At 46.8% G+C, this 24,852-nt stretch overlaps 1 protein-coding gene across 2 annotated transcripts in view; it reads left to right on the forward strand.

Moving 5' to 3' along the window:
* Positions 1-24,852, forward strand: part of shdb (Src homology 2 domain containing transforming protein D, b) — a 51,804-nt gene that overhangs the window by 17,387 nt on the left and 9,565 nt on the right. Inside the window, exon 5 of one of the 2 annotated variants that reach the window (XR_008809986.1) lies at positions 21,522-21,703. Coding sequence is in view for 1 of the 2 variants with exons in the window: in XM_056276043.1 (XP_056132018.1) it covers positions 21,522-21,699 (178 nt within the window). In the remaining variant the exon portion in view is untranslated. The remainder of the gene's footprint in view (positions 1-21,521; positions 21,704-24,852) is intronic. The other variant, XM_056276043.1, reaches the window with a different exon arrangement.

A 24,852-nucleotide genomic window follows, 5' to 3' on the forward strand; every position in this document is an offset into this window, starting at 1 on the left:
CAGGTGAATCAGCCATACTACATTGGCTCTGTGTGTGTGTGTGGTGGGGTGGGGGGGGCGTGGTATCACGCCAAAGCGTGTAATACACCCGCCGGTCCAACGTGTCAGTGTCACGCTTTGCCTCCACTCAGGTGTGAAAAGTACACGCGTGTACGAAGGTGCAGTGCCAGTAGGGGGCGATGATTAAGAGGCGAGGGCAGGGCTGGGTTGGGTTAGGGTAGAGATTTTGGAAAATGCTGTACGCTTCTTTTCCTCCGTGGGGAGTTGCTGGCATTGAGTTAATCATCGCCCCCTGCTGGCACTGCACCTTCAGACATGCGTGTACTTTGCCAGCCTGAGCGGAGGCTCTGACACGTCTGACCGGCGGGTGTATTCCACGCTTTGGCGGGATACTGGGCTGGTGTGCGTGAGCCCTGTGGTGGCCTGGCAGCCTGTCCAGGGTGTCTCCCCGCCTGCCAACCAATAACTGCTGGGATAGGCTCCAGCATCCCCGCGAACCCTGACAGCAGGATAAGCGGTTTGGATAATGGATGGCTAAAATGAGTGATATCAGAACTGAGAGTGAATTCAAATAAACCGTGTGCTGAGGTGACAGAACGCTGACATCATCTGTACTGAGGTCACCTACAGATCAATTAAAAACACTCGTTAGTCACTTAGGGCTTTTACCCCAAACGATTTAGACGCAAACTGATAAGATGCCAAGTGTCATCAGCATATTAGATGACAGATGGTGGGAATGGTGAGAATGGTGAGAGGGGGCGGCATGGCTCAGGAGATAGAGTGGGTTGTCTAGTAATCAGGAAGTCGCTGGTTCGATCGCCGGCTCCTGCAGAGAGCATGTTGAAGTATCATTGAGCAAGACACTGAACCCCTAACTGCTCTTGATGGGTGAAGCACTTTACGTGGTTGGTAGACTAGAAAAGCTCTGTATAAATACAGCCCATTTACACATATACTAATGTACACCATCATTAATGCTTCTCCCGTGCAGTTAGAGCCCAGTCCAGTTCAACTACATCACATAACTTGTAAGCATTTTTAAAAATGTCCATCAACATAATCACAAATATTGTATAGTGAAAGTGAACAGTAGATATTATTTATGTATGAGTAATGGCACTGATTTGTAGAAAACACAAAGTGACAAAGGCGTAATAAATGATACTGGCTGCAAAGCATGCATGCAAGCATCCACTGCAGCTACACACTTCAGTCCAGCTACACAACTGCAAAAGCACATGAATGGAAGAACAGTGGCATCCCTTTGTGGACTCTACATTTGTATAGGTTTGTAAAAATGAACACCAAATATCAATGCAAACTATCCATCCATCCGTCCATTATCCAGACCACTTATTCTGCTCGCGAGGATGCTGGAGCCCATCCCAGCAGTCACTGGGCGGCAGGTGGCGCGACACCCTGGACAGGCCGCCAGGTCATCACAGGGCCGACTCACACATTCACACCTACGGACAATTTAGTACGGCCGATCCACCTGACCTACATGTCTCTGGACGGAAAGTGGAGCAGTTTTAACATATTGTAGCGAAGTCAGCCGGGAATCTGCCGCAGCCGGGAATCGAACCATGGTAGTCCAGACCACGGGCGACCGCGCTAACCAGTCAACTAAAGGGTCCGACCCGTTAGCCAAGGGCTAGCGAGCCTACTAGAGGTGTAAAAATTAACAATAAATACCAATTCAGATGTGTAGATTTGTAAAATCCATTAATAAACACTTCAGCTCAGCTACACAAACAGTTGCATGCCGTTGTGAGCTCTACATTTGTATAGATTTGTAAGAATGAACAATAAATATCAGTGCAAACTTTGTATAGATTTGTACAAATAAACAATGAAACTTGAATTAAAACATCTACAAAGTAACTATATGAAGCGCGATTAATAATAAGGATGTGATATACGGAGTGTGTGCAGCTGACAGGCAAGGCATCTCAGCGATGGCTGTCTGATGCAGGACAGCATTCTATAAAAAAAGCCAAAATTTAGAGAATAAAATCAAATTAAATATCATATTCACATGTTAACTTGTCCAACACAGCCACACTACATGAAAAACACGTTTACAGATTACTTTAATTTAACACTGCCGCATAACAGCGCAAAATCAATGGCTTTTACCCTCACTTGAAGAGGAAGTCCATCCGCCTTTTTTTTTCTTCCTGTGTTAGTATTTACCGTTTAATACGGCACTTTTTTTTAAATAACTTTATTAACAAAAGTGAACAAAAATAGTATACAACAATGTCAATCAACAATAGTCACATTATTAAATGTATACAACATTAATACATATATTATCATAAACATTAACATACATACACCAGGGGGATTGTATAAAGTAAAACAAATAAATTACATACTTAACTAAATATTTTGTAAATCATAAAGTGCTTATATGTTTTACAGTTTTTTTATTTTCACTATCAGATATTGATGAAATATATTGTTTGATATACGCAGACAGCTCAGGAAAATTAGGTTTCTTGCTAGAGAATTTAGATCTGTGAATATAAAATTTTGTTAAGATAATTAGCAAACTGATTAAATAATACTGAGAATCGAGGTTCCTATCAAATTCAGTATATCCAAACAATACATTTTTCCAACTCAGGGTGAAATGAGGGTAAATATGATCAATAATCAAACGAGACAACCTACTCCACAGTTGTTTAGTGTGGGCAAGACCAAAATAAATGAACCAATGTTTCATTAAACAAACCACAGAGAGAACAACTCACATCAATGTCCTTCTTAAGTCTCTGCAAATAATGATTAGTTGGATAGAATCTATGAATAATTTTGAAAGATATTTCTTTTACTTTATTAGTCAAGAGGAACTTATGAGGTAAAAGCCAAATTTTTTCCCAAACAATTTTTTCACCAACAAAGGCAGACCAATAAGATAAGGCAGAGGGTGAGCTAATAATATCTTGTTGAAACAGTTGACGAATAATCTTGTTTTTGTTCTTGGTGTTCCATGAAAAGCATGCTTTCCCAACAGTTGTTTCAGTTACATCTACTGATATAGGGAGATTAACATTCACATTAACACCTTTGAAAATTGAAACAATACCAGAGGGAACAGCATCAAAAACAATAGAAAATTCTTTAGGTGTAACAGGGAATCTATAATGTTGAATGAATTCAACATAATTGTAAAGTTGCCCATGTTGGTTAAACAACTGACTAATCAAAAGAATATTGTTGTCAAACCACTGTTTGAAAAAGATAGATTTGTTTTTATACAGCAAATATCTATTATTCCAAATGAAAAACCTGTGAGGAGAAAAGTTGTTTGTAAATTAGACACCATGCCAGTAACATTTGTTTGTGGAACGAAGAAAGTTTGAGGGGGATTTTGTCAATGTTATAGTTACATAGAAGCAAAAATTTAAGACCACCAATTGAAGAAAAGACAAAATGAGGAATGAAATTCCAAAGAGAAGATGGACATATAAGGTAACGTCTGATCCAATTTATTTTAAAGGTGTAATTTAGTGTGGAAAAGTCTAAAAAATTAAGGCCACCATTATTGTATTCGCTCATCAGAACAGATTTCCGAAGATAATGGGTGCGGTTTTTCCATACAAAATCAAATAATATTTTATCTATTGTTTTGCATATATGACTATCTATACCTAATGACAGTGCAGCATATGTTAATCTTGATATTCCTTCAGCCTTTGAGAGGAGAATTCGGCCCCTTAAAGATAAGTCGCGTAAGAGCCACAGATTGAATTTTTGTTTAGCTTCGTTAGTTAGTGTTACAACTTTGGGATTCATTTTTATCTATAATGATACCTAAATTAGTAACCGAATTTTTAACTTGAATATTGGAAATTGAATCAACACAACAATCTTTGATAGCTAATAATTCACATTTTTTAAGATTTAAATGAAGGCCCGAAGCTTTAGTAAATTGTTCTATAATATTAATAGCTAAAGGTACTTGGGAGCTGTCTTTTAGAAATAAAGTGGTGTCATCCGCTAGTTGACTAATTACAATAGTTCTATCAGCAATAGAAACACCTTTCAGATTACTACACTTAATATGGTCACATAAAAGTTGGGCAGCGAGTAGAAATAAATATGGCGATATCGGGCAACCTTGACGAACGCCACGTTTGACCTCAAACCTGGAAGATGACCCATATTTAAGCTTGATTGAACAGTTGGCATTATTGTAAAGGGTTTTAATTGTATTGCAAAAAAAGTCTCCAAAACCAAATTTCTTTAACGAATGAAAGACAAAAGTATGTTCCACCGTGTCAAAGGCTTTTAAGAAGTCTAAGAAGAGCAAAAAGCTGTTATCAGAAATGAGGTGTGAGTAATCAAGTACATCTAAAACTAGTCTAATATTGTTGGTGATGTGTCTATTAGGCATGAATCCTGATTGTGCTTCATCAATTATGGAATCTAGAACTTTCTTGATTCTTCTAGCAAGAATCATGGCCAATATTTTATAGTCATTATTTAGAAGAGAGATTGGGCGCCAGTTGTCAATATAAAGCGGATCTTTGCGTGGTTTAGGAATTAATGTAAATAAACCTTGAGTCATACTTGCAGGTAAACAACTGGATGATAGGCTTTCATTAAACACTTGTAGAAGAAATGGTGCCATCTGCTGTGAAAACAATTTATAGAATTCAGAAGATAAGCCATCTGTTCCCGGAGATTTGTTCTCCTTTAAATAATTAATACAGTTGCTAACCTCTGTTAGTGATAAGGGGAGATCACAAAGATCTCTTTCAGAGTCTTTAAGTCGAGAGGTATGCTGTAGTGAATTCAGGAACGTTTGAGTATTATCTTCAGAGTATTCAGATGTGTACAGGTTTTTATAAAAAGTAGAACAAAAATCAGATATTAATTCCTGGTCATCTGTTATATTATCATTAATTTTTAGTTCATTAATGGTATTAATTTTTGCACGATATTTTTCTAGTTTGAAAAAATATGCAGAGTTCTGTTCACCCTTTTCTAGCCATTGTGTCCGCGATCTAATAAACGCTCCTTCTGCCCTTCTTTTATAGATCACATCAAGTTTCTCTTGTGACTCATACAATTTAATTTTGTCTTCTTTTGTCAAGGCGTCTGGTGAAATTTGAGAGAGTAAAGAAATATCTGTGATAATGTTCTGTTCTTCTAATTTCCTAATTTTGGCAAGATTACTTCCGCAAGTCCTAAAATATTTCGCTGATTCATACTTAAATAACTCTCAGTTTAATCTGAATGAATTATTTATTTTAGCCTTATCAAAGTAAAGCGTTATCAATTGTGAAATTTTCATTTTAACTTCCTCATATTTAAGAAGAGAGTTGTTCAATTTCCAATATTTGGCTTTGCAGCTTTTATCACAGGGAAACAGATTAATTGATATGTAGATAGCCTTATGATCACTTAAGGGACAAGGGATAACATTTACTGTGATATCTTGTGCGTTAAAATGTTTGGAAACTAACCAAAAATCTAAACGAGAAAGCCTTGTGTTTCCTTTGTTCTTCCAAGTGAACGTTACCGTATCTGGGGATTTGACTCTCCATATGTCTACTAAATCATATCTTTCTATAAAAGATTTAATAAAATAGTTTCTGTTATTATCTTGTGTAGGTGGCCATCTATCTATAAGTGGATTCAAAGTTACATTAAAGTCTCCTCCAATTATTATTTGGGAATTTGGAAATTTAGTGAGCCAATGTTTAAGTCTATTCTCTAGGACAGTAAATTATTGAGAATTTTCTAAATTAGAGTTGTATCCATACACATTAACAATAATCAAAATAATTTTATCATAACTGACAATTTGACAGATAAAATGTCCTTTAGGATCTGTGTCTGTGTGTAGGATGTCACCGTTATATCTATTTTTCATGGTTAAGACACCCGCTGATCTTTCTGAGCTGTGAGAAAACCATAAATCGTTACCCCATTGGGCTCTCCAAAAATTCACATCACTTGCGATTGAGTGAGATTCTTGACAGAAACAAAAATCTGTATCAAACTGTTTCGAAAATAAAAATAATGCTTTACGTTTTGTAACATTCCTTAACCCCCTGGCGTTTAGGGAAACTATAGACAAAGAAATTCTTAAGATAAGAAAACTTACGAAATAATACTGAACAAGTAGTTATTACCTGGTACGCTGAGCATTAGTTGCACTTGGAACAGTCAACATAGTAGGTGACAATATAATATAAATTGAGCAAAATAAGGGTGTCCTACATATTTTAAACCACTTGGTTTTTCAAGCTGTTGTCTATAAAAAAATCAGCAGAATAAAACATTGTAAGAAATATTGTAAGAAAAGAATGCTAACTAAATGAGAGTTCAAGTAGGCGCAGTTCTCCCTGTGATGAAAAGTCTAACAGCACACCAGTTTAGAGAGTCAGGAGACTGAGCTTTGTTGGACCTGCAAGCCATGAAAAATACTCAGTTGAAATCAGTCATGTTTACCTCAGGTAATTTCCTGTCCATTGATGAAGGCTCGTGCACCTACATAATATGCAGGTTTCCCCTCACTTCGTGCCTTCTGCACCATGGGCCACATCTTCAGCCTGGCCTCCCTGACGAGTTGAGAGAGATCTTCAGCAAAACGAAGCCTGTTGTCACGCAGGAAGGAATGATTTTTTGCTGACTTCCACACAGCATCTCTGTAGGACCTCAGGGAGAATCGGATGATGATGGCTCTTGGAGTGGAGCGGCTTTGTGATGGTTTTCCAAGACGATGGGCAACATCGATAACATCTGAGAGCTTGTTCTTTTCCTCTGAAAGGATATTCTGGCAAACCTCTAAAGCTTTTTCTTTCACATTTTCGGTTGAATTTTCAGCAACGCCATAAAGCTTCAGGTTCCACCGTCTTGAGTAGGACTCCAGCTCGCACACACGTGTTTGAAGACTGGCAGCTTTGCGCTCTTCCTCTTTAAGACGAGCTTCAACATTTGACACTTTCTTCTGTGTGTTTTTTACTTCACTGCATGCAAAGTCTGTTTTTTTTATCCCTTCTATCTTCAGTGTATTTTCGTCGATTTTCTTAGTGTTTTCACTCACCAGCCTTTCAATAGTCAGCTCGCTCATTTATGAGTTTGGAGAGTATGGAGATGACGGCATTATCTTGGGATGTGGACTCTTTAATCTCATAAAGAGCTTTTTTGCAGTAGGGGACTTGCATGGAGTCACAGGTAGCGGAGGAAATTCTTCCTCTGCCATAGTGACCGTTACTGGTTCTACGGAGCGGGCGTAATCATGGCATGAGGATATAAGCATGTTACCCGAGTGGACCGCAGGCGACGGGACTTTGCTCTTTTGCGATCTTTTCCTGTCTCGACTCGACATTAAGCTGCTTTCAGTCGTTGAAGAAGTTCTTCCGGTTGTTGTTAAAGTTATTTAAACGACTTCTTCGTTTTTCCCCAGATAAATCGTTTATTGTGCAGGAGCTCAGAAACCACGACTTACTCGGCAGCCATTTTGGCGTTCCCAGGAAGTCCATCCGCCTGTCTCTCCGCCAAGCTCTCGTGACGTAACGTGACGTGGCGTCACATTGACGGTTCTGATTGGCTCGCACTCCCGCCATAAGCAGTGCCTTTCCTCGTCCGTTGATTTCGCCTTAAACTACGCAATACGCATGCGCAAATTGCGAAATTCGCAACGAGGCAATCGTGGAAACAGCAGAGCCTCCCCTCCCCGCTGAAAGAGTAGGCGAGCTTGTGCGCTATGCGGCCTTTTGCTCTTAGAAGTTTAAGGACTTAGAAAGGACAAGGCCACAAAATATCATTCAAAACACGTTATAACACAGCAATCCGATTGAGATTTAGATATGTATGTTGTTATTGTAAACTACTAATAAGACACGTTAGCCCCTAGCTAACGGATCTGACCGGTTATATTGTAACTGGTTATTTTCTTGCCCGGTGCGGGATCCGACACGGGATGTACTGCACCACAAGGCGACATCACTAACCGCTCGGCTAAAGGGTCAGATCCGTTAGCTAGGGTCTAACCTGTCTTATTAGTAGTTTACATTATGAATTTGTTGTATGGTCATTTTCATTAAATTATCACAGGGGTTACCCTGCCTACCCTGACCGCATGTCATTCATGCACACACACACATTTGGCAGCCTTTCACACGCCTCTCCAGCCCTCGTTATCACCAGTCACCTGATTCAGGGAGTGAGAAGAATGTGCGCACATGCTGACGTGGGTGAGTGTGAGAGGAGGCGTGGGGGCTGGTGTGAGTGTGTGTGTGTGTGTGTGTGTGGGGGGGGGGGGTTACAGCCCTGAAATTAGCCAATCAGCATTTTATGACCCTCTATCACATCTCTCGTTTATGTTTGTGTAGCCGCCTGATAACAAAAAACATTAAGATATGTCGATGACGTCACCTGTTTTGTGTTATTTGCGATGGTGAAACACAACATAAGTGATCACAGGCAGACTCGAGTGCAACGGAACGTTGGCTTTTTAACACTGCGGGCGTCCAGGAGAACCGAACCGACCTTTACCCTGCTAAGATGAAGCGCAAACACATCGGCCACGTTGGGGAAAATGGTCTGTTGTCCAGCCTCTCAACCATGCCCATCCCTGTGCCCTCGAGCAAGGCGTTGAATCAGAATCACAATCGGAATACTTTACTCATCCCCGAGCGGAAACTGGGTTTGTGTGCACCTGTGCAAACAGAGAAAAACAGTCGAATCGTTCTCAAGCTGGGGTCTGGTTTAAACGGCCACACCTGTGCTACCGCGGTCCGGACTGCACGTTCATGTGCCGGATATCCGGTGTGTAAGAGGTGTGTCCCGCGTGCCGACCCCAGCCAGCGACACGGCTCAGCACGGTCAATCTGCTGAACACTTCAGAAGTAATATGAAATAGTCGTTTATTCTTTCTTGTTCAATGACACCCAGTGAGGGGTGTAGATGCTCGCTGTAGGAGTCGAGGCTTGCAGGGACACTTTGGGCGACAGATGGTGAGCTCGTGTGTGCGCCATGTGTCTGGAAGTGCTCGTTTTGTGTTGTGAGCAGACGGATGAAGGCTCTCTTTGTTTAGGGTGTTGGTAGGTGGGTGGTTGGTTGGTTGTATGCACACGCGCACAGCATTGTGGGAATGTGCACAGGAGAACATGTGAGTAAAGCTAACTTTAATTTTTTTTAATTTTTAAAATTTTAATTTTTTTAAAACTTCTTCCTAAGTAACTACTAGCCCATATAGCAGACCGCCAGTTCTGCGTGGGCTAGCAGTTAGCTTAGGAAGCGTGGCAGGCCAAGCAGGCTAAGCTAACTGCTAGCCCACCATGCAGCAGACCGCCAGTTCTGCATGGGCTAGCAGTTAGCTTAGGACGCTGGGCAGGCTAAGCTAACTGCTAGCCCATGCAGCAGACCGCCAGTTCTGCGTGGGCTAGCAGTTAGCTTAGGAAGCTGGGCAGGCTAAGCTAACTGCTAGACATGCAGAGCAGCAGTGCCGATAACACCGAGGGCAGCCTGATGGCGGCCTCACCTAGCCTTGACTGTGTTTTAGTGTCGTCGTGTGGAGTCACGGGAGGTGTGTCGAAGGTGTCTGGCTGGGAGAGCTGGCGTTGGATCGGCTGGGGGAGCCTGGTCTGCTGTGGGCCCAGGGACCATGGCCCTGGCGGGGCTGTTCCCGAGGAGGAAACACCGAGAGCGGACTGACAGGACGCGGAAGCGGGGCAGGCTAAGCTAACTGCTAGCCCATGCAGACCGGCAGTTCCGACAGTCATCCTGGCTGGTGTTCGTTCTCTGGAATTTTTGGACTGGGTTGCACTTGAGCGGCCTGTGTTCTTGACTGTTTGTCTCTCGTTTTTTGGAAATTTGGGATATGTGTTTTTCTCTTTTGTGTCGCACTGCTGTGGGCTGGGGGGAAACTGAATTTGGTTTCTTTTGTGTACGCAAGTACATGAAAGAAATGACAATAAATTCCTCCTGATTCCCGATAGCGGAAAAATACGAGAGGATTCCCATCCCTGGACTGTTGCTGTTGTGTCTCACTGCCAGCAGACCCCAGGGCCCCTCTGACTAGCCTCTCCTTCAATTTACTGGCTCAGCAGGAGGACTTTCATCACCCTTCTCTCTCCCTCTCTATTCCACTCACCCCCCCACCGCCTTCTCTCCAGCCTTTCCTCTCTCCTGCCCTTTCCATCACTCCCCGCATCTCGGTCTCCTCGAGCGTTAAGCGTTGCTGACGTTAATGATGAGATTTGTCCTCCGTGACGCCCCCCCCCCTTCTTCGCCGACCAATGTGCGAGATTGGAGGGTGAGGTGGAGAGAGGGATGATGGAAATGGGGAAGGGCAGGAGATGCGATGAGAAAGGGAATGAAAAGAGAGATAATGTCCCACTTAGAGGGGTAGGGGGGTGGTGGTGGTGGATGCAGATGAAAAGGGAAAAAAAGAGAGTGGCATGCAGCCACATGGGAATGGGGATATTGAATCCCTGGAAAATGGACATGGAGAAAAAAAGAGTCATGGAGGGGGGGTGTGATGCTTTTAAAATTGAAACCTAGATAGCGCACACATTCACACACACATGCACACACACCCATCTGCAACAGGGAGAAAAACAAATAACTGAATCCATCTCAGCACCTAGATGTTTCTGTGGGATCCGAATATATGCCGTTTCACAGTGATCGTTTCGCCTTGGATGCACGTTAAGAATGGGCTTTTCCGTGAATCCATGCAGCCCCCCCGCCCCCCTTTCCCTAATACTGACATAAGGTGTTAATTGTCTTTCCCAATTGGACCATTTTGCCCAGCAGAAGGCCTTTGAGTGCGAGACGAGCTGCCGGGGCTGCTGAAGAGCAGATGTCTTCATAAATGAAGGTGATCATTTGTCTCTGTTTGCGGCCCTTGAATGTCAGACCCGGAGAACAGCTTGTGGTCCTGAAGACTCTGTTACCTGTCAGTCAAGCTGGCGTGGTCGGTGTCCCGGTCTATTGTCGTCTCTGTCTCCCCGTCAGATGATGACCGGTAATTGGTCGCAGATGGCGGAGGTGCAGAGATTGGGTTTTTGTCTGTCCAAAAAAAGACTCAATCGCTTTCTCGCGTTTTATTAATTGTCTCAAAAGAGGAGACGGAGTTGAGGCGAAATGCTCTACTTTCCGTCAGCTGAGCCGTCTAGGCGATGGAGAGGGTAGATTTGAAACGAAGCTCATGAATATAGATTGCTACTAATGGAATGTGACCACTCCTTTTGTCATTTTAAGAACAATAGAGGTGTGTCCCATTATCTTGTAGTGGCAAACAAAGCAGAAAGAACCCCACCCCATCTGACCCATCCACAGGTCCCCATTAGAAGTGGATGCAAGCCAGGTGACATTTCTCTCTCTCTCTCTCTCTCTCTCTCTCTCTCTCTCTCTCTCTCTCTCTCTCTCTCTCTCTCTCTCTCTCTCTCTCTCTCTCTCTCTCTCTCTCTGTCTCTCTCTCTCTGCCTCTGGCTCTCTCTGTCTCTCTCCGTCTCTCTGTCTCTCTCTCCCTGCCTCTGGCTCTCTGTCTCTCTGTCTCTCTGTCTCTCTCTGTCTCTGTCTCTCTGTCTCTCTGTCTCTCTCTCTCTGCCTCTGGCTCTCTCTGTCTCTGTCTCTTTCTGTCTCTCTGTCTCTCTCTGTCTCTCTGTCTTTCTCTGCTTCTGGCTCTCTCTTTCTCTGTCTCTCTCTGTCTCTGGCTCTCTCTGTCTCTCTCTGTCTCTCTCTCTCTGCCTCTGGCTCTCTCTGTCTCTCTCTGTCTCTCTGTCTCTCTCTGTCTCTCTGTCTCTCTCTCTCTGCCTCTGTCTGTCTCTGCCTCTGTGTGATGATTTGGCGTGAATCCAATTTGACTTAATCTGTCTCTCTCTCTGTCTCTCTCTGTCTCTCTGTCTCTCTCTCTGTCTCTCTCTGTCTCTCTCTTTTTCTCTGTCTCTCTCTCTCTGCTTCTGGCTCTCTCTGTCTCTCAGTCTCTCTCTGTCTCTGGCTCTCTGTCCCTCTCTGCGTCTGGCTCTCTCTGTCTCTCTGTCTCTCTCTGTCTCTCTGTCTCTCCCTCTCTCTCTGCTTTATTGGCATGATTATAATGAAATACAGTATTGCCAAAGCATTGTACAAATAACGAATGTTAACAAACACTATATACAGACAGCTATACATGAAAATGTAAAGCTATACATACAGAAAGAAGACAGTAATATATGTATACATATAATTCTTTCTTTCTTTGGCATCATCAGCTATGATGTTGGCCACCGAAAAACGTGCTAAACAAGTTGGTTAAGCACATTTTGGGGGTTCGGTAATACAATAGACAGTGGTTTCACCATTGTCTTTTGCCCGCAGTACAGGAGACCAGATACTAGAGTTCCCAGCATGCCTCCTGTCGTCCTGAGCTGCTGTTGGCCAAACGGTTCGGCTCGTCCGCCAGCTACAGGTGCAACGCTGCTGCTGCCCAGTGTGGAGCAGGTCTATTTAAAGATGACCTCCAAACGCCTCGTCACAGGGCCGTTATGGGGCCTTTGCAGCTTTTTATAGGTCCACCAGTGCCAACCAATGGCCCACTGCGCCCTGGTAGCGACCACTGCTGTTGGTCCGCCACTGCTTATTCGTCAGGTAAGCCTGCTTATTTCGCAGCTGTCCCCCATATTTGAGGGACCGTTCCACTAACCGCCACCGGTGGAGGCGCTCCATAGCAGTACAGCTGTGCCAGAAGATATATTATACATATAATACATGAATAAAAAGAAGGTAACTTAAAACTGGGGCCTGATGTAGATCAGCGGGTCATTCTGAGTCCCTCATGTGGGGGCAACAACAATTTCCCCCAGTATAAGTTTTAGTTTTTCGTTATCTGATTTAATAAAATGTGGGTGTTTATTGCTGAATTTTGGGAAAAGTTGTCCCCTGATAAGTTTAAGTGTTGGGCACTGTGTGTGAGGAAGTGCTGCTCTGTTTCGACAACAGTCACCCCCCTCTTGGAAGCCATGTTTTCTGATATCTGCCAGTTTCTATGGCCAGGCTATGAGCGCTCAGTCTGTACTGTGTTAACATGTGTCTGTGTTTAACGTCAGTCACTGTGCTGAGGTAGGTTGCCACAGTGTACTGTCTTCTTAGGGCCAGATAGCATTGCATTATACCTTGTGTGTGAGTTTGTGTTCCAATAGGTGAGGTACTTTTTTGTGTGTGTGTGTTTGTTATAATTTGGTTGACTCTGATAGTCCTGGTCTCAGACTTGTCCTGAGGCAGAACACAGCTTGAACTGGAACGGAGCACCAGGACCAGCTGAGTGAGGTGACCTTTGTCTTTGCTCATCTCTTGGCTCTGCAGGGCTTTGTGGTGGGAGGAGTCGGAGTCACTTTCTTTTAGATGAAGCCAATAACTAATTGATCGTTTTTGGATTTTCAGTAATAATGGAAATTGGTCTGATTCAGCTCTGCAGGCATTACGAGTTGTTGACCTGTGCACCTGCAGGATGCTTTTACAAAATTCAGTGTGTGTATTTTCAACTGGATGTTTTTCCCATTGTTCAAAGGTTAGGTTTGTTTGTGGGCCCCACACTTCACTACCGCAGAGCAGAATGGCTTCTATAATTGATTGAAGTAAATTAAAATTGGAATCTGAATGTGAATTTGTCGTTTGATGGTGTAGAATGCCCCACGTGCTTTCTCTCAGTTTAGTCACTGCTGGGTTGACATTTCCAGTGGAACTTATTCTCAGGTCTAAATAATGATATTCCAGTTTTCTATTGTGTGTTCCAATTGTGAAATGTTGTGTGTTTCTCTGACATCTGGATCTTCTTTGAAATATCATGTTTGGGTCTTTTTGATGGTAGTTGCCAGGGCCCAGGTCTGACAGTAACATTCAAGTATGCTCAGACTCTGCTGAAGTCCATCTTCTGTTGGACTTAACAGTATTAAATCATCTGCATACAGCAGGAATTTGGTCTCTGAGTTGTGAGGTGTAAGACCAGGTGCTGTGGACTGTTCCAGCATGGTGGCCCGTTCATTAAGATGAATGTTGAACAGGGCAGGTGATAAACGGCAGCCTTATCTTACCCCACATGCTGCACATGTTGTTTGTATACATGGATTTTAAGTCGTATGTTTTGCCCCCTACGCCACTTTGAAGTGGTTTGTAAAATTATCCAATGTGCCACACCGAATCAAAAGGGAATGAAACATGCAACTATTTGTTTCTTATTTTGATAAACATATTTGTCGACCAGGGTGTGTAGTGTGCAAATGTGGTCTGATGTGTGATGATTTGGTGTGAATCCAATTTGACTTAATCTGTCTCTCTCTCTCTCTTTCTCTCTCTCCCTCTCCCTGTCTCCCCCCTCTGTGTGTGTGTGTGTGTGTGTGTGTGTGTGTGTGTGTGTGTGTGTGTCTGTGTGTGTGTGTGTGTCTGTGTCTGTGTCTGTGTCTGTGTGTGTGTGTGTGTGTGTGTGTGTGTGTGTGTGTGTGTTGGAAGCAATATGAATGAGTAGCAACGTTGCATGTAAAAATCCAGCACATGTTTTGTGGCAGGGAGCAGGCCGCTGTTTGTTTTTCTTTCAGTCTGTGTGTGAGTGAACCTTTATACCTGATCTGTCCTTCCAATTCAAAGTTAATTATCCACAGACATCTTAAACCAGGTCACGCTATCCAAATATAAATACAGACCCAAACTGGACCCATACGAAGTCAGTTGTTCTTACTTTTACACACATACGGAGGCAGTCATTTTATTCACGACCACATGATGACAGTTTTTAAACAAACATGCAGGGATGCAAAACAGGGCTGGAGGTTATTCTGTTGGTGCACCTTTATCACCAAGGCCTACCAGGGGTGCAAATGACAATAACCCCGCCGGTATGATAACTGCCACTAGTTGCTGATATACGTTATTATCATACCAGCTTTTCTTTGGCATTCCAAACCAGCTTTTAGCCCCTTTACCGTGACACTAAAACATCGCCCGACTTGCTAACTGTGGATTCATGTGTAGTGAGTGCACACACACACACACACACACACACACACACACACACACACACACACACACACACACACACACACACACAGAGCTGTTGTATCTCTGCAGAGTGTCCTTGGTCTTCAGTCTGGAATGTGCACCACCCAAACACCAGGGCGGTTCTGCAGGAATCGGCTGCTCAAACTCACACCAGCACCTGCTCCGGTCTCCCCCAGGTGCACATTACTCGGCTTGAAATGCATATTTTGGGATTTTTTTTTTCTAACTTTGTGTGTGTTTTTGTGTGTGTCTGCATGTGTGTGTGTGTGTGTGTGTGTGTGTGTGTGTGTGTGTGTGTGTGTGTGAGCAGCCACCACCTTGTTGGAACAAGTGAGATTTTCAGTCATGAGAACCAGGTCACAGCACAATATAAGGAGCCGCGCACACACACACACACACACACACACACACACACACACACACACACACACACACACACACACACACACACACACAAAGTTTCCAGGTACCATGGAAACCTTTTTTCCAGATATCCAAATATGCAAATACACACACACGCGTGCGCACATGCGCTTGCACGCATGCACACACACACACACACACACACACACACACACACACACACACACACACACACACACACTCAAAGGTAGGACGAGGGGAGTCAGGGTCATTGTGGCAGGGTGCAATCAGTCACCTGCTGACACACACACACACACACATACAAACACACATACACACATTTGGTCCCAGAATTCTCCTGTCTTTTTTTCTTCCCCTTTTTCTCCCCAGTTGTATCCGGCCAATTACCCCACTTTTCCAAGCTGTGCCGGTCTCTGCTCCACCCCCTCTGCTGATCCGGGGAGGGCTGCAGACTACCACATGCCTCCTCCCATACACGTGGCGTCGCCAGCCTCTTCTTTTCAGCTGACAGTGAGGAGTTTCGCCAGGGGGACATAGCGCATGGGAGGATCACGCTATTCCCCCCCCCCAGTCCCCCCCCCAAACAGACCAGACCAGACCAGAACAGATCTCTCCCGACCAGAGGAGGCGCTAGTGCAGTGACCGGGATACATACCCACATCCGGCTTCTCACTCGCAGACACAGCCAATTGTGTCTCTAGGGACTCCCGACCAAGCTGGAGGTAACACGGGGATTCGAACCGGCCCTCCCCGTGTTGCCGCTGTCTGTCTTTATTCTGTGTCCCCTTTCTCTCCCGTCACTCTTCCTGCTCCCTCTCACATACAGCCCTCCTCATCCTATCCAGCCTGGCAGGGCTGCTCCACATTTACGGTGTGAAAGGCTATAAGGGCGGTGTAACCGCTGTAATGCTGCATGCGTGTTTACTGTACACGTGTGTGCCTCTGTTGTCGGCGTGCGTGCGTGAGCCGGCGGGTTGCCGGGCCACGCTCCGACCCCAGCTTCGGCGAAAGGTGCGGCTCGCTCCAGATGGGGGCCATTGTGCTGCGCCACACATCAATAATTCACAGAGAGTGCTGGAGAAAGTGGCGGAGTGTGTCTGCCTTCTCCATAATTAACCAGAGAGGGGAGAGGGAGGCGTGTATGTACAGCCCGGGCCCCTCTCCAAACACCGGTTCAGGGGAGGCGTCTTTGATGTCCTGGACCGGGGGGGGGGGGGGGGGGGCTCTCTGAATTTGTTGGCTCATTAAGATGTCACCACCCCACCCCCCTTTTCCTTTTATTTGTTTTGTAATCCTCTTTTGCTGAGTTTTGGGGTTGGGGTGGGGGGCTGGTGTAATTGAAGTGTGAAACAGAGACCGACCACATAATGTGTGTGTGTGTGTGTGTGTGTGTGTGTGTGTGTGTGTGTGTGTGTGCTGCATGAATGATGCGTGCATGGCCGCTGAGGCTGCAGTAATGAATGTAAGATGGTTGCCTGCCACTGTAATGAGCCACTTTCGCGTTCTGTCTCTCTCTCTCTCTCACAGTGAGCCCCCCCCCCTCCCCGGTCTCCTGTCTAGGTAATTCGGCACACCGCATTATATCTGCCTTTTCCATCTCCACAGTCTGCCGCCGCGCCCTCATCTGCCCCTCTTTCAGCGTGCCCACGGTGCCTTGGTCATACCACGGGGCATTAGTGAACGGGTCTTTGCACACAGAGGTCACGTATTGTTTCTGCTGCATCCGGCGCAGTGAGACGAGTGCTGAGGAGTATAAATAATGCAGTCTTTGACCCGTCTCGTCCTCCGTCTTATCCCGGATCTGGTTTGTCTTCTTACTGACGTTGCAAGTTTCCGGAGATGATTTTGATGAGAAAGAAGGTCTGAAATTCCCGAGTGCATTTATTCCATGAGCATCAGCAGGGGAGAGGACAGGTGGTACATGACAGCGAGTTAAATGGGATTTCTAACTGTGTAACTTAATTTTGTCGCACCACAGCACTATCCCCTGTGTATACAGACACACAACTCGCAGTTGCAGAACCTCTTCCACTCATTTTTCCCACACATTCTGTCTTCTATTCAATTTTTATTCTCAGCTCTCAGGTTAAACAGTTTATTCATGTGGCATCTTCCGCTCCCGGTGTTGGAAGATGGCGGCGTGAATTCCCATTGGCAGCAGCCTCACCCAGTACCGTCCATGCAGTGTCTTTGTCCACGTCTAAGTTTGTTTTGTCTTGGTTTGATGGCTGGGAGACCTGGCGCTGGATCGGCTGGGAGAGCTTGGTCTACAGCGTCCTGTGGGCCCAGGGACCACGGCCCTGTCTGGAGCTGTGCCCGAAGAGGTAACACCAAGGGCGGTCTGACAGGATGTAGAAGCAGGGCTGGTTAAGCTAACCGCTAGCCCATGCAGACTAGCAGTTTCGATAACACCGAGGGCGGTCTGGCGGCGGCCTCGCCTACCGCTGACCATGTTTTAGTGTCATCATGTAAAGTGTGGGGAGGTGTGCTGAAGGTGTCTGGCTGGGAGAGCTGGTGTTGGGTCAGCCTGGTCTGCCGCGTCTGGTGGGCCCAGGGACCACGGCCCTGCCTGGAGCTGTGCCCGAAGAGGTAACACCGAGGGCGGTCTGACGGGATGCGGAAGCAGGGCTGGTTAAGCTAACCGCCAGCCCATGCAGACTGGCAGTCCTGATAACACTGTGTTTTAGTGTCATCGTGTGACGTGTGGGGAGGTGTGCTGAAGGTGTCTGGCTGGGAGAGCTGGTGTTGGGTCAGCTCTCGGGGGAGCCTGGTCTGCCGCATCTGGTGGGCCCAGGGACCACGGCCCTGTCGGAGCTGCGCCCCAGCAGGAAACACCGAGGATGACAGGACGTGGAAGCGGGGCAGGCTAAGCTAACTGCTAGCCCATGCAGACCGGCAGTTCTGGCAGTCATCCTGGCTGGGGTTCGTTCTCCTGGACGGTGGAATTTTTGGACTGTGTTGCACTTAGTGGACCATGTTGCTAACTGTTGGGTTGTGTGTTTTTGTCTTTTGTGTCACACTGCTGTGGGCTGGGGGGAAACAGAATTTTGTTTCTTTTGTGTACACAAGTACATGAAAGAAATTACAATAAATTGTTCCTGATTCCTGATCTCTTAATGTGGCTGGTGTGATGCCCACCTGACTGAATCAGATTATAGAAGCTAATATTATAATATTGGTGACAACAATCACATAATATTAGTAAGCTTTGTTGCAAAAAGATCCCTGTGTTTCTTCAGTTTGATGGTGCTGATACTGCCACTGTTATGGGGAGGGATGTGTGAGTCCTTGAGCCCCATTTCAGAGGAGGTATTCACACAGAAGACCTGTTTTAGGCAAGTCGCTGTACTTACCTGGGTTCTGGGCCGTTACACCAGTACGATGTGTAATAATTCCTTCACAATGCTGAAACAACACCATCCTAATGGGGCCTCGTTAAAGTTCTGATTTTAATGATCAGACTTTTGTAAAGCTAAAACAGTTAGCTGACCTGGGCTCCCCAAACACTTAAAACAGCTCTACTGCCCTCTTACTCCTTCTCTCTTTCTTCTAACCTCCTCCTTTTCTCACCTCTCCCCCGCTGCAAACCCCTGAAAGAGATAAGGGAGTTGCCGGAGTTGCCCTGGCCCGCCCCAGTGGGCCAGTTGGAGGAGGATGCCTTTGTCAGAGAGCAAGGTGACCTTTCACCCCTGGACGTCCCCCGTCACCCTGCCTGCCTCTGTATTAACAACCTCTCCCCATGTTAGCCATCCTGACCCTAAGGCTGTTGTCTTGTGTCCACACCTGCCCCCTGAAGCCCCAAGTGGCCTGTATCTGCCCCGCCTGACCCCTGCTTCGCTCTGGAGGCTGCATGGATACTGGTGGCTGGTTTGTTATTGGTGAACTGTGTTAGGATGGGCGGCCATTACACCAGCTCTGAAAGAAGCAGGAGTTCCCGTTCCCCACGGTGTCCGGCCCCCCTTCTGTGTGTGAGCCGTGGGCCAGATGGACGCCAACGGCGGCTGCATATGTGTCTGTTCATCTTCTCATGCAATCCAGGCAGGAACATGGAAATGAACCAAATCCCAGCATGCCAGTCCTCAGTTTCCCAGTACTTAGCACTGAGTAATACCTCATGTGTTCCGGATTGACTTAAATTCTGGCCTGATCTGGCTCGAATCAAAATGCAGTCGTTTAAAGTTCACATGAAATAGAAATCAGAGCACCACCCGCTTCCACAATTTTCTGTATTCAAATGAATCAGCACTGTTCTTTTCCCCCCTTTTTCTCCGAATTGTACTTGGCCAATTACCCCGCTCTTCCGAGCCGCCCCGGTTGGCGCTCCACCCGGCACTCCACCCCCTCTGCCGATCCGGGGAGGGCTGCAGACTACCACATGCCTCCTTGCATACACGTGGAGTCGCCAGCCGCTTCTTTTCACCTGACAGTGAGGAGTTTCACCAGGGGGACGTAGCACGTGGGAGGATCACGCTATTCCCCCCAGTCCCCCCCCCGAACAGGCACCCCGACCGACCAGAGGAGGCGCTAGTGCAGTGACCAGGACACATACCCACATCCGGCTTCCCACCCGCAGACACGTCCAGTTGTGTCTGTAGGGACGCCAGAGCAAGCCGCAGGTAACACGGGGATTCGAACCAGCGATCCCCTGTTAGTAGGCAACGGAATAGACCGCCATGCCACCCGGATGCCTGGAATCCTTTACTTGGATGGAAAATGTTCGTCATGTTTCGGTGGTCTTCACTGGACTTTTTTCAGCGTACGTCCACATGTGCAGTGTGACGTAATTAAAAAGTTATTGTACTTGACAGGAAGAGAGAAACATTATTCTTACAAGCGCAACAATACAATCTAAATATTTCTGGTGAATTTCCAGACCACCGTGTTAATCAGATGTAAATCTAGTGCAGATTAAACGGCGAACAAGAATGAAGCTACGGTTGTGCTACAAACGCAGCGGAGAAGCTGTGATCGAGTGTTAGCCTCTGAGCTTTCATGTCTCAGTTAGAAACAGTGAGTCAGACATGGAGCCTGTTGACAGAGAACCAGTAGAGCTCCAACGCTGTCTGTCCCAGCCTCGGCTCCGTCCGTCCGTCTGTCAGGCCTGCAGCCTGTCGCTGCCCAGTCTAAACTCTCTCTCTCTCACTCGCTCTCTCTCTTGCTGTCTCGCTCTCTCTCACTGTCTCGCTCTCTCCCTCCCTCCCTCCCTCTCATGCTCTCTCTCTCTCTGTCTCGCTCTCTCTCACTCTTTCTCCCTCCCTCTCTCATGCTCTCTCTCTCTCCTTCCCTCTCGCGCTCTCTCATTCTCTCTCTCCCTCCCTGTCTCTCCCTCTCTCCCCCTCCCTGTCTCTCTCTCCCCTCTCTCTCCTTCCCTCTCGCTCTCTCTCATTCTCTCTCTCCCTCCCTGTCTCTCCCTCTCTCTCCCTCACTGTCTCTCTCTCCCCTCTCTCTCCCTCCTTCTCGCTATCTTGCGCTTTCTCTCTCTCCCTCCCTCTCTCACTCTCTCTCTTGCTGTCTTGCTCTCTCCCTCCCTCCCTCCCTCCCTCTCTCTCTCCCTCCTTCTCTCATGCTCTCTCTCTCTCTCCCTCCCTCTCTCTCTCCCTCTCTCCCTCCTTCTCGCTCTCGCGCTTTCTCTCTCTTCCTCCCTCTCTCTCACTCTCTCTCTTGCTGTCTTGCTCTCTCCCTCCCTCCCTCCCTCTCGCTCTCTTTCTCCCTCCCTCCCTCTCACTCTCTCTGTGTTACTCTCTCTCACTCTCTTTCTCCCTCCCTCTCACGCTCTCTCTCTCCCTCTCGCTCTCTCTCACTCTCTCCCTCCCTCTCGCTCTCTTGCGCTTTCTCTCTCTCCCTCCCTCCCTCCCTCTCTCCTCTAATATGTCACTCCATTCATCAGCCCTGTGGGGCCCATTAGGCTAGCAGTAATGGGGACAGAGCTTCCTGTTCTCCCTGTCAGCGCAGCTGTACCGTCTGACGCCTGCTCGTCCCCTCATGAGCGCTGTCTCCGCTGCATGGATGACTCTGTTGATAGGGGGACGCCTGATGTGGGTGTGATGGAACATCCCTTCAGAAAATACTACAGTGTAAGTAGTGTGGTTCACATACTGTCTGTCTCTCTCTCTCTCCCCCCTGTGTCTCCACAGTGCAGTTTGACGGGGCAGAATGGGACCGCTCCTCGTCCCCTACAGAGCGGTTGCATCCCCCAGGGCCCCCCCGGGCCAGCCCGCTTGCTGGAGGCGGTGTGAAGTTCCGTATGCCGCAAGAGGGCCACAACATGCTGGGCGAGAGAGTGGACCCCAGCCTGCCGCTGGAAAAGCAGGTGTATGTATGTCTTCTCTTAACACGAACGCGGGTAGATGTGAAAACTATTTCGTGGCTAAACCGGGTGGAGAGTGTTGTGTGCACACTTGCATTTTGTGATCGTTTTTGGAAAAGTACGCCACCCCCGTTGACACGCCAAAACAAATAGAAAAGTGCTCGCGTCATCTATCGGGCATGCGGATGAAACTTGAGCCAGCAGCTTTACCCAAGATCACTTGACGGTCATACGTCAGCGATCTTAAATGCCCTGTTCACCTACCCTCGCCACAACAAGAGACAGCGTTTTCAGATTGAACCACTTCGGAGAGCGTTTTTGAAATGCTCCGTTTTCGAAGGTCGAAAATGTCGGTTTAGTGTGGATGGAAGGCCAAAACGGGGGGGAAAAGATGGGTTTTCAAATTAATCTGTGTGTTAATGTGGACGTCATCTTGGCTTGCTAGAAGCTTAAAGCAAGAGTATGCAATATGTGCTTTAAAACCCTGCGAGGTGCCAGCCAACACGCTGCTGAAATCAGCAGCGTGTTTCCTGCAGTTAATATGCAGGCCAGACTTTGTAATCATGGAGATTCTGGATGGCAGGGTGGTCTACTGGTTAGCTTAGCCATCAATGTGGGATACCCTTGCTATTCTGTGCAAAGTTTGCATGTCCTCTCCGTGTTCACATGGGCTTCCTGGTTACTCTCGCTTCCTCCCACAGTCAAAAGACATCCGTGTCAGGTGAATTGGAGACGCTAATTTGCACATGGCTGTGATTGGCACGTGAGAGGTTTTTTGTGTGTGTGTGTGTGAGTGTGGGGGGGGGGCTGTGAAGAACTGGCACTCTGTCAACCCAAACCCTCTGGGACAGCCTCCCTCCCCGTCCATGACCCTGAACTGGAGTGAAAGGCGATGAATGAGTGAATGAATGGTGAATCTGAGTAGGAGAAAGAAGTCGTACTTTACTACAAATAAAGTACAAACAATCCTTGGTTATTGACTTGCACTTTGATCTGTTAATCAGAATGATAAACATTTTATTTGTCATCTCATTTCATGCACTTGTGCACATGAAATGAAACGAAACATGGTTTCCCCCAGCCCACAGCAGTGCAACACAAAGACAACAACTGTCCAGGAGAGCGAACGCCAGCCAGCCAGGATGACTGTCGGAACCGCCGGTCTGCATGGGCTAGCAGTTAGCTCAGCATGACCTGCTTCCGCATCCTGTCAGACTGCCCTCGGTATTATCTCTTCGGGTACAGCTCCAGGCAGGGCCGTGGTCCCTGGGCCCACAGGATGCAGTAGACCAAGCTCTCCCAGCCATCAAACCAAGAAAAACTTAGACGTGGACAAAGACACTGTATGGACGGTACTGGGTGAGGCCGCCACAAACGGGAATTCTTGCCGCCATCTTCCCACACCGGTACTGGGTGAGGCTGCCGCAAACGTGAATTCTTGCCGCCATCTTCCTCCCACACTAAACCTTCCACACACAGTTCTAAGGGTACTGTGTTTGTGCCAAGCGGCGCTCATCTCAGTCTATGGAATTTCTCAAGGTCAGGATAAGAGCTAATTAAGTTAAAACATAAAAAAACCACTCTGGTCTTGTAATTTGTGTACTGCATCTGGGGCTACGTCACTAATGAAACACACACACAGGCTTGAGGCTGGTGGTTGATGGTCTCTGAAGGAGTGTTACGGCTCTCCCCGGCCTCCTCAGTTCTGCTTTAACCAGAGAAACAGCACCATCCTCCACCTGCAGCAGTCAATACACAAGTGACCCGTTAGATGGCATCACGCCACGTTTGTTGAAAACACATCATTAAGGCAGCTAAAATACACGGGCCGCTTCCCCCAGCCGCGAAAGCCTTGTCTTTTCATTACAACCTGTGAAGCAGTTTATCTTTTATATGAACTCTGCTTCGACACCTATTTTCTCAGCTTTATTTTTAGCTGATAGGCCCCGTTGGGCAGGGTTGTGTAAAGGTGCTGATGATTGTTTACAGTTGCTTTTCCAACTCGTGTGGTTGTCTGGGACTTGGTTAACCTCTCACAACACCATTTGCACACAGTCTCATTGGCCTCTCGTTGAGTAAATGAACTGTTGCATCCTGTGCTTCCTAGTGTGACACAGTTTGACCCGTTGCAACTTCAGAAACACAAATGGTGGACAGCTCAGGTCCTGCCAATGATTCTGTCATGAAATGTGAACTTATAAGAGGTTTGACTCCATACATTCAGGCCTTGGGTAACCAGTCCTCCAGACGGTACCATGATGCTTTTAGTAGTGGGACGGTGATAAAAACGTTCGTAACAGTGGAATGGCAGCAGTCACATGGTTAGGCTGGCAGGTTGACGGTAACGGGGGATGGACGTCCTGCTGTATAAACCATTTAGTTTGTACTCTGTGGAGACTTACCCATGATTTGATTGATGGGTTTGATGTCTGGGAGAGCTGGTGCTGGATCGGCTGGGAGAGCTTGGTCTGCCACGTCTTGTGGGCCCAGGGACCACGGCTCTGCCTGGAGCTGTGCCCGAAAAGGTAACACTGAGGGCGGTCTGACAGGGCACGGAAGCCGGGAAGGCTAAGTTAAGTGCTAGCCCATGCAGACCAGCAGTTCCAATAACACCGAGGGCGGTCTGGCAGTGATCTCGCCTGGCCTTGACTGTGTATTTAGTGTCGTCTGTGGAGTGCGGGGAGGTGTGTCGAAGGTGTCTGGCTAGGAGAGCTGGCGTTGGACCAGCTGAGGGAGCTTGGTCTGCTGCGTCCTGTGGGCCCAGGGACCACAGCCCTGATGGGAGCTGCACCCAAAGAGGTAACACCAAAGACGGTCTGACAGGAAGCAGAAGCAGAGCAGGCTAAGCTAACTGCTAGCCCATGCAGACCGGCAGTTCCGGCAGTCATCCTGGTTGGCATTCCTTCCCTTGGACAGTGGTTTATTTATTTATTTATTGTTTAGTTTGGATATATGTGTTTTTGTCTGTGTGGCACTGCTGTGGGCTGGGGGAAACCATGTTTCATTTCATTTCATGTGTGCAAGTGCATGAAATGAAATGACAAAGTGTTTCTGATTGTGATTGTGATTAATTTCCCTGGGAACACACTGTGCACCAGTTAAAGTCACAGAGTCAACACAAGGCTGGTAGGAAACGCATTCCCACCTTGGTTTTTCCC

Source organism: Lampris incognitus, chromosome 3 (genome assembly GCF_029633865.1).
Source record: "Lampris incognitus isolate fLamInc1 chromosome 3, fLamInc1.hap2, whole genome shotgun sequence".
Classification (NCBI taxonomy): domain Eukaryota; kingdom Metazoa; phylum Chordata; class Actinopteri; order Lampriformes; family Lampridae; genus Lampris; species Lampris incognitus.